Source organism: Rutidosis leptorrhynchoides, chromosome 6, assembly GCF_046630445.1.
Source record: "Rutidosis leptorrhynchoides isolate AG116_Rl617_1_P2 chromosome 6, CSIRO_AGI_Rlap_v1, whole genome shotgun sequence".
NCBI classification, from domain to species: domain Eukaryota; kingdom Viridiplantae; phylum Streptophyta; class Magnoliopsida; order Asterales; family Asteraceae; genus Rutidosis; species Rutidosis leptorrhynchoides.
Genome location: NC_092338.1, coordinates 375777083 through 375787446, shown reverse-complemented (window position 1 = coordinate 375787446; position 10364 = coordinate 375777083). Strand labels below are relative to the sequence as shown.

Here is a 10364-nt window from a genome sequence, read left to right as displayed (position 1 = left end):
GCCACTCGCCGAATTCTCGTACAACAACAGTTATCACTCAAGCATTAATGCTGCACCTTTTGAAGCATTGTATGGTCGTAAGTGCCGATCTCCTATTTGTTGGGCCGAGCTAGGTGAAGTGCAACTCACCGGGCCCGAGATAGTCCATGAAACCTCGGAAAAGATTGCTCAGATTCAAAACAGACTCAAGGTAGCCCGTGATCGCCAAAAGAGTTATGCTGATCTTAAACGTAAAGACTTTGAATTCAACGTTGGTGATCGTGTTATGTTGAAGGTTGCACCTTGGAAGGGTGTGATTCGTTTTGGGAAACGCGGAAAGTTAAACCCGCGGTACATTGGTCCATTTGAAATTTTGGAACGTGTTGGACCCGTTGCTTATCGTCTTGATCTTCCAGCACAATTGAGCTCAGTTCACCCTACCTTCCATGTGTCAAACTTGAAGAAGTGTCTTGCTGCACCCGAACTCATCATACCATTGGAAGAACTTACTATTGATGACAAACTCCACTTTGTGGAGGAACCTGTTGAGATTATGGATCGTGAGATCAAAACTTTAAAACGCAACAAGATTCCGATTGTACGAGTACGATGGAATGCCAAACGAGGACCTGAGTTTACTTGGGAGCGAGAGGATCAAATGATGCGAAAGTATCCTCATCTTTTCCCGACTCCTTCATCTACTTCAGCTTAAATTTCGGGACGAAATTTTCTTTAACAGGTGGGTAATGTAACGACCCTGGTTTTTCCAACGTTATTTATTAATAATTATTATTATTAATGCGCTTGATTAAACGAATGTATGTTATTACTTTTACATGTTGCTTTAATTGCCCGTACTTGAACTTTAAATGCCCGAAACGTCTTGGTGACACCCGGAACTTGCACGAATAATATTTTCAAGTATTATTTACATTCATGATTAATTTTATTAATCATTTAGGTTAACTATAATGGTTAGTTAGTTACTTGGGCCTTTATTAGTGTTATTGGACTTTTACTTATTAATTACTTGAACTTGGGCCTTGATTAATGGTTAGTGGACTTTAAGAGCCCACCCTACACCTTATTGGATTTAACTAGCCCATGATTCATGTAAGTATTACTTACATCTTAACTAAATGGATTAAACCCTTATAGAATCAAGTTACATGGCACTTACAACTAGTTCCCATAAAAACACACCTTATATCCACCTTTTGAAGCTTTACATGCTAATAACCATGAAACAACTCACCCATCCCTCTTGGGGCTGCAAATGCCGTGGCCTTTCATGGCTAGGAGAGAGCTCAAAATCTTTTTTTATTTACTTACACTTGCTTTCATTCATTCCTCACACACACACTTCATCTTACTTGCAAAGTTTCTCTCAATTCTCTCTAGATTGTAAGTGACTTGAACTATTTTTCTTCTTTCTTCCTTGTCCCAAACCGTGGCCACCCTTCATCATCATCATTCTTTTGTTTAAAATTACTTGTCTTGATTAATTGTTTACTTACTTGTAGTTATTGTTGTTACTTACTTACTTGTTATCAAGATTCAAACTCTTTAGTTTGATTCTTCATTTCATCTTGTTTTACAAGAACACTTAAGAACATAAACTCACTAGTTTATGATTCTACATTTATTGTTTCAAAGATTTAAAGTTCATGTGTTGTAAATCATACTTGTAAATCATGTTTGTAAACTTAAAAGTTTACTTTCTTAAAGATCAAACTTTGGTTTGAATCTTTAAAGTATGAACACCATGAATTTGTTACTTGTTTACTTAGTTTAATTCTTCATTTCATGCACTTTAAATTCATGTTTGTTGGTTATTATTGGTCAAATGTTACTAGTTAACTTTGATCTCATAATTCTTGGAACTAAAAGTTAACCTTAAAGTTTCAAGAACATGGAAGTGTAACTCCTTAGTTATAACTTCATATACTTGTGATGGATCTAAGTTCTATAGCTTATGGTCTACTTATTTTGTCATAAACAAAAGCTTGAAAGCTTACATACACTTTACTAGTTGAAAATCTAAGTTTTGTAACTTATGGTTTCATGAAAGTAAAGATGCAAGTGTTGATTACTTAGGGTTTAACTTAATGACTTTAGATCTAGACCTTTGGGTCTTGGATCTTCAAGATCTAACTAAGAACTATGTTCTACATCTTAAGATCTTGATTAGTTAGTTTACATTCAAGTTTGTAGTTCTATATTACCTTTACATTTCATGTAGGTGTTAAATCCAAGACTTTGATGTAACTTTGGTTCATCAAAACACTTACAACACTTGCACTTGAGTTATGATGGACAAACCTTGGTCAAAATGATGTTAACACATCAACGAGTTGTACACTTGAAGCTATACGCATCAAGGATGAGAACCGTGATGAACACCAAGCACCGAGACAACCGGAACTCTCCAAAACCCACTGTTTCTGTCCAAAAGTTTCTGTTCAGCTATTTCTGGAACAGACCAGTAGACCTGGGCTGTTCTAACCTTGATTTTTAGATAGAACTTTTCGAGTAGATAACTTTTCATATAGGACTCGTCTTAATCCGAGTTACGGTTTAGGATTTATGGCCCTCCGATCGTTACCATGTCCTTTAACGTTGTGCAGAAATTTCTGACCTACTCGCACTTAGACCGTCGCCACGGTCAAACCAAGACGAGTTTGCTTCTGTAAATTTTACCACACTTAAGGGACTCATAGACGGAGCCATGACCACTGGTCTCACCTTAATTCAGTAAGGGTAGAGGCCGTGGTGACTGACCGAAGTCAGCCTTTGTTTTAAACGACTTTCATAAACGAGTCTTACTTGTTACCTTTTGTTTAATGATGATTGATGATGACCCTTATGACCTTAATTATGTACTTGTAAACCTTTTGAGACGACTTATTGACTTAGTGCTATTTGACTTAGGTTGAGGACGTTTGGACCGTTACTTGCACACCACTTTCCGACTACTACCTTACCATTACTACTAATCATTGTGAGTTATAGCATTCCCTTTTTACTTTAACTTATTTTGGGAACTGAGAATACATGCGGATTTTATATTTTACATACTAGGCACGAGTACTTAAACTTATATATGTGTGGGTTATATAACGGCAGAAACATTCCCTTCAGCTCGGTAACGTTTAATCATTGGTTTTGAACCGTGAACGCGAATCTTAGATATGGATCCATAGGGTTTGACATCCCCACTCGGGCTAGTAGCGCTAGCATTTAACGAGTGTTTAATACTTCGAGGTTATACGCACTTGCCAAGTGCACTTTAAGGGGGTACATTAAACGTTAAGTTAGTTACCGGGTGCCCACGGTTAAGCATATACTTTTACATACTTTTGAAACGCTCGTTGTAGCACTGAAATCTCGTGGCCTACTTACGTTACTGTTATACTTAAACTATAGCTCACCAACCTTTGTGTTGACCTTTTTAAGCATGTATTTTCTCAGGTGTTTGAAGTCGCTTCCGCTATCTTACTAGTCGTGCTGTAGAACCCGCTGCCTAGAGTTGTTATCGCATGACTACTTATGTTGCATTCAAACTTTTTACTTATGAACTTATGTTATGTAACGACCATTATGGTCACGTACACTTATTTAATGCTTCTACTTAGCGAAGCATACTTTTGATTGTAAAACAATTGACGTATGTTATGACGTTACTTTTATTTATGAATGTAAACTCTGTTTTGAAAACGCATATAGTACTTAACCTTGTAATGATCCTGTTGTTGATGGTCCGTACATGATGATTTAGTACGGGGCGTCACACATACAGGTTAAATAATCAAAGCTATTGGGATGTAGATATTCCAACCAATGCTAGCTATGGGTGGAGGGAAATTTTGAACATAAGAAGTATGATGCGTCCTTACATAATTCACAAAGTTGGTAATGGTCTGCGCACACACATTAGCATGACATGATTCATGGTCTGACTATGGCTTCCTAAGTGAATTCATTACTAGAAGGGAGATCATACGAGCTGGGTATGCGGACAACTCAAAAGTGGCGGATCAGATGGATGGAATTGGCCTAGCGTATGGACCCAAAAGTCTCCAATGTTATTGCCCATTCCTACTAATTTGTTGAGCTAATGTGTGGAATGGAAGCAAAACATTTATAAAAGTGAGAATTATCTAATGAATCAAAAGCCTCATATCATATAGGTTTAAAAAATCAAACAAGATCATTCACATTGCCAATTTAAGTTAGAATTATCTGATGAATTCTCATTTTAAAACTCACATTCTTGAAACTACGTATAAGCAACAAGATTCTCAAAGGAGGTATATGATGATTACTCAAACAAAAGACATGATTAAAACTTCAAATCTTGCGTCTATAAACGATTAAAAAAACAAGAAAACTAAACATCCAAAACTTAAGTATGTACATTAGCAAACAATGGAGAAAAAACCCCTACACTAAGCCCACAAAAATTGAATTTTTAAATGTTTTCACCAACAATATGTTGCCTGTAAAAACACTAAAAAATTCTAGCCCATAACCCATTGGCCATTGCATGACAAGTTTTAGCCACAAGAACAATGTTGATCACCAAGAAAAAAAAATACGAACCAAAATCTCAACACACCATAAAAACGAACACTAAGTAACGCGCGGAAGATCATCCAAAGCATTCCCGCCAAATCCAAACTCGTTTTCCGGCTGTCTAAACTTTCCTTGCGGCTGTTTTTTTTGCCAAAAAGAAAAAACATAATTTAAATAAATACAGATCAGAATATATGTATTCAGTATAGTTAAAGTCATTGTTTGCGAAAGTTTAACATTCAACGTACCTGCTTAAGAATTGCAGCAAGAAGTTCATCATGACTGTCACCGAAGCCATTGGCGTGGGTCCCCTTTTCATCGTCAGCTAAGAATGAAACTGGAAATTTATTTTTATTGTAAGAAGAATAAGACAACCCATTGTTGGAGGTCAAATCTAAAAAGTCCGAATTTTGTGTTCTAATCTGATTTGAATTGTTAAAAAGATTGTAACTTGGAGTGATCCCGCTTCCCGAAACGTTCATCCCTAATCCACGTGTCAAATTGGGCAAATATGGTTGACTTTGACTTGGTCCACCGATTGGCATTAGTACTTGACTAGTGTTAAACAACTGCTGTTGAGCCTGATGCAAGTCCGCAAACTGCTTTGGTTCGATACTGGTCGGTACGCCATGAACCAAACGTGGAGTTTTGACTTCAACATATCGAGAATTTGGATCCGTGAAGCTAAACATGTTTCGTTGATTTGCAGCCATAGAAATTTGTGATTTCGGGTTATTTGAAGAATCGAGAATGGCAGCTTGGAGTGTAGCGAGGCTTTGACCCGGGAGTTGACCCATACCTTGTAGATCAAGCCTGTTAAGTGTCGACATTGACCCATAACCCGTATCAGGGCTGCTACCCATAAATGGGGTATTGATTGACTGCATATGTTGCGGCTCGTTGAGCCGCCTAAGATAAAGACGATATTTCTGCACCAAATACTCACAAATGTTAACACTTTCTAAACCTTACAGGTAACAATTCATCAGACAATAAAAACAGAAATAAAAATATAGAAATACAATTTAAATTAAAATTTAATATCTCATATATTTCGGCTCATGATCGGTCTGAACGTACCTGAAGATGGCTGGCGACATTTTCTCTGCTTAAACCCGGGACATTCATCAGCTCCAATATTTTCTTAGGAACAGCTTCTGCATTTAATTTTGTAATTATGTTATATATTATAATTAACCAATTCAAATTGGTTTAATTTTAGACTTAACATATCAGACCCGTACCCATTTTGACCTGTTAGACTGTTACCAAACCCAGCTGGCTCACCCATTTTGCCACCTCAATAGCCATGTAACAAGCAGTCCACTTTTATTACAAATATAAATTAAAAATAATTATTAAAAAAACCAGTGGAAAACTTCTTACTGTCAATCCCAAGCGTATTAACGGCAGCCACAAACTGTTGATGCAACTCAACGGACCAAACAACGCGAGGCTTTTTAGACGAAGACCCATCTCGTTCATCATCTTCATCTTCTTCGTCTTTCGACCTCTTTACGTTTTTCCAGTTATTACCTTCGTTTTCAGACGAAGAATGGTCAACATCTTCGGAAACTTTCTGATGCTGGTCAACATCATCATCGGCACTTGTTAACTGCTCAATATCTTTCCATTCGTGTTTCCGTTTTCGAACCACGTGTTGCCATATGTTACGCAACTCCTCGATACGAATGGGCTTTATTAGATAATCACATGCACCATGCGTAATCCCCTTCATAACCAGACTCTGCCCATCATCCGCTGACATCACTGTAACATTCGCCATAAAACATTGATTATAAAAATTTCTTTAACTTTCGATATTCTAAAATTGGGAGACATAAAAAAAAACTTTTTTTTGAATGAAATGAATTATATGGTTGGTGAATATCAAAAATAAAAAATCAACTGGCTGATTTAGGATTAGATATGAAAAAATATAAAATATGAACTCAGATTCTAAGTCAGCAAAAACTAAGAAATCGAATGAAACAGTTTCCTTTAAATCTTTAATTATGTACATTTGACAAATAATTCAAGAATTAAATTAATATGTAAACAAACATGACTTGTGATTAACAATACAAGTTTCACTAACCACTAAAAGTAGTCATCAAACCAATAAGTACATATTCGAAATTCTAAAATTTGGAAACATAAAAAAAGAATTTTTTTAATGAAATAAATTGCATGGTTGGTCAACATCAAAAATAAAAAATCAACTGGCTGACTTAGGATTAGATTATGAAAAAACTATAAAACATGAACTCAGATTTTAAATCAGCAAAAACTAAGAAATCTAATGAAACAGTGATTAGATGCTGTTACTTCCTTTAAATCTTAATTATGTACATTTGACAAATAATTCAAGAATTAATATAAAAACAAACATGACTTGTGATTAACAATACAAGTTTCACTAACCACTAAAATTAGTCATTAAATCAATAAGTACATATATTCGAACGATTTATTCGACTTACTGATAACAGGGAGGTCCATCTCTAGACCGATACGTTCAAGAAGCTTGAATCCATCCATATCTGGCATATGAACATCACTTAAAACCACATCATAACCATTTTTATTTTCTCTTAACATTGATAAAGCAGCTACAGCTCTGTTGCATACAGTTGCTGCAAAAAATAAATAAAACAAAAAAATTATATTTCATCACATCACAACTAAGTAACACACAACAAAAAAGTACTACAAGATAACAAAAAAAAAAAATTACAAATACAAATACTACGAATTGCAAATAAATATAAATATATAAATATAAAGAAATTTAAATATTATACAAGAGCTTCAATTAAAAATAATAACACAAATTCCTTGATTCAACAATAATTTTAACTATATAATAAATGTTGAATTAAATACGAGTATTTCAAGATTATTATACAAGAACTTTATAAACTATGAATAACAAAAACAATTAACTGATTCAGCCATTTTATATAATAATATAATAAAAAAAAAAATAATATATTAATAATAATAATAATCATATAAAATAATAATAATAATAATAATAATAATAATAATAATAATAATAATAATAATAATAATAATAATAATAATAATAATAATAATAATAATAATAATAATAATGATAACAATAATAATTAATAATAATAATAATAATAATAACGCTTGAATTTTTTTTAATCAGATAAAAAAACTGTGATTTGATTAAGAACCATAAATCTGATTAATGATTTATAAAAAAACTCCATAACGCAGTGAGTGTGTTTTTATGTACCTTCATAATTGCATTTTTTTAACATTTGCTTTAATATCATGAGACAGGTTGGATCATCATCGACAACAAGAACCCGTAGACCTGCAGGAAACTTGTCAGGTACAACGCCGGCGACGGAGACAGCGCCGGCGGACTTCAAGGAAGATGAATTTGAAGAAGGCATCATTAATCTTTGAATTTCAAGATTATTGATTCAGAGAAGAATCCAATTGCACCCAGAAACATATATGGATTATTTATGTTATTATGATACCCAACTGGATTTAAAGAAACAAAACGCGTATCCGTTGAATGAATTTGAAAAAGGAAAACTAGAAAATTTGAAATAACCAGAACGTTAAATTCGCAAAATTATTTATTTACTGTATTTGAGAGTATAACGATTGGGTTTATGGTTTAATGAGTCTAATTTGTGGAGATAAATACGGGTTTATATATATATACCACCTGTTTTTTTTATGGAAATTAAGTTTTGTTTCCTATTTTTTTTTTTAACACGCGTTCGGAGAAATCCGAATCAAGTAACTTGATCCTTTAATCATACTAAAAGGCAGGCGGACTGAGTTTGAATTCTGAATAGATCCAGGAAAAAACCTTTGGAGTAAATCTGTATATCCATATTTTAGGCAAATTAATTAATAGGATAAGCATAGTTAAGCTCCAAACCATGGCGGTAACCCCATCCCAACACACAAGGTAAAAGGAATACTGTTTAAGTAATGATTCGTTGACTTGTTTTCTATTTAATTTAATTTTATTTATTTATAATAAAAAAAGGAAAATGATAAAAGTAGTCGTTTAAGTATATCATAAATAATTAAATTTTATTTTTATATTCAAACTTACCATAAATAAATATAAATATCAAAATTATATAAGGGAAGTCAACATAAAAAAAATTATATATATTTTATAATTAATTAAATAAAATTTATAACTTTTGAATATGGTATGATTAAATATAATTTTAAGAGTTACATTTAATATTTAAAATATTAATGTTCAATATTTAAAATAAAAATAAAAATAATAAAATAAAATGAGAATCCTAATTGTAGCCGACAACGTTTTAATATATCATTAGTAAATAATGATAGTAAATTTAATTAAGAAACTAGTGAAATGACCCATAAAATTACGGATTTTTTAAACGAAACAGTATAATGATATGTTTTAGGTATTATGTGAAAGTAAATGCTAATGTCATTTAGTTTAATGACCCGTGAAACCACAGATTTCGACTAAAAAACTCGTCGTTGTTTTTACAAACATGTTGATATATATTAAACTTGGTCAGAATAAATGAATTAAATTTATTCATCCACCACTTTCTTCCAATTTTTATCATATATTATTTGTCTTGTCATAATATTACAATATTTTATTGAAACATGTATTTCGTATGTAAAAAAACTCATATTTGAATAATAATAATATAATAATAAAGTTTGCTATAATATTAAGTATTTATATTTTAATAATAATTATTAGTAATAGCAAATGCCTTTCTAATTTAAAAAAAAAAAACTAAAATACAATTATTATATGAAGGTTGTACAATAAGCTTCAAAGTTTGTACATGTGTTCATTGAGTGTTTTGTAAAAGATTGTACAATTTATTTGAAAGTTTGACATATGTTAATGGGGTGTTTTATCATAAGATTGTATATAATGTTTCAAATATTGTACATATGGTCATAGGATGTTTTACCATAAGTTTGTACATAATGCTTAAAATATTGTACATATGGTCATGGGGTATTTTATCACAAGGTTGTACATAATGCTTTATATATTATACAATTAACATGCTAATATTTTTATTAAAAATAATAAATTATTTTAATGACATCATCATAAGGGGTTTAGAAATTTTTTACTTATTTTTGAATTTTATTTAAACTTATATAATTCTTATTTATGACATCATCATTTTAAAGATTTATATGATAATATAGATAATGGTATTAAAAGTAGATATTTATAATTGACAGTTAATTCATTTGAAGCTATACATTTAATTTTAGTAGGCATAAAGGTAGCGATACGAGCTAAATTTAGCATTCTTGGTATAAAACTAAAAATAATTGTTATAATTATTTTATATTATTATTATTATTATTATTATTATTATTATTATTATTATTATTATTATTATTATTATTATATATTATTGTTATAATTATTTAATAATATTATTATTATTATTTGTTTTTTTTTTAAATTTGTTTTCAGACATTAGTTGAAAATATGAACATTTAAAAAAGACATTTTGTGATGAATATTATTATTTAGGTGGAAAAACGATCGAAGAAATAATTGATAACATTCATCATTAGTAATGTTATTCCTAATAATATTTTTGAAACGTTATTTTCTTTCATCTTATATGAAGTTTTTTTTCCTTCAAAATTTAGCCCGATTTAGAGTTTAGAGTTTAGGGTTTAGTGTTTTGGGTTTAGTCCCTAAATCCTAAACTTTAAACTCTAAACCGTTCGTGTTAAAAATTCAATCTAAACCCTAAACCCTAATTTATAAACCC

General features: G+C 31.6%; 1 protein-coding gene across 1 annotated transcript; it reads right to left on the bottom strand.

Annotated features, from left to right (window-relative positions):
* Positions 1-4358: 4358 nt before the first annotated feature.
* On the bottom strand, positions 4359-8196 carry LOC139853145 (two-component response regulator ARR2-like). The gene is made up of 6 exons (XM_071842521.1): positions 7823-8196; positions 7038-7190; positions 5941-6324; positions 5635-5711; positions 4803-5483; positions 4359-4692 (listed from the first exon to the last, which is right to left on the bottom strand). The coding sequence occupies exons 1-6, from the start codon at positions 7986-7988 to the stop codon at positions 4612-4614; spliced, it is 1542 nt and encodes a 513-aa protein (XP_071698622.1). The 5' UTR covers positions 7989-8196; the 3' UTR covers positions 4359-4611.
* Between the last annotated feature and the right edge of the window lie 2168 nt (positions 8197-10364).

Excerpts from the sequence above, each read along its gene's own strand:
- LOC139853145 (XM_071842521.1), bottom strand. The coding sequence starts at position 7,988 with ATGATGCCTTCTTCAAATTCATCTTCCTTGAAGTCCGCCGGCGCTGTC. Across the intron at positions 6,325-7,037 it reads GATGGACCTCCCTGTTATCA|TGATGTCAGCGGATGATGGG; the intron begins GTAAGTCGAATA and ends CGAATGTTACAG. Across the intron at positions 5,712-5,940 it reads TAATACGCTTGGGATTGACA|AAGCTGTTCCTAAGAAAATA; the intron begins GTAAGAAGTTTT and ends AATTAAATGCAG.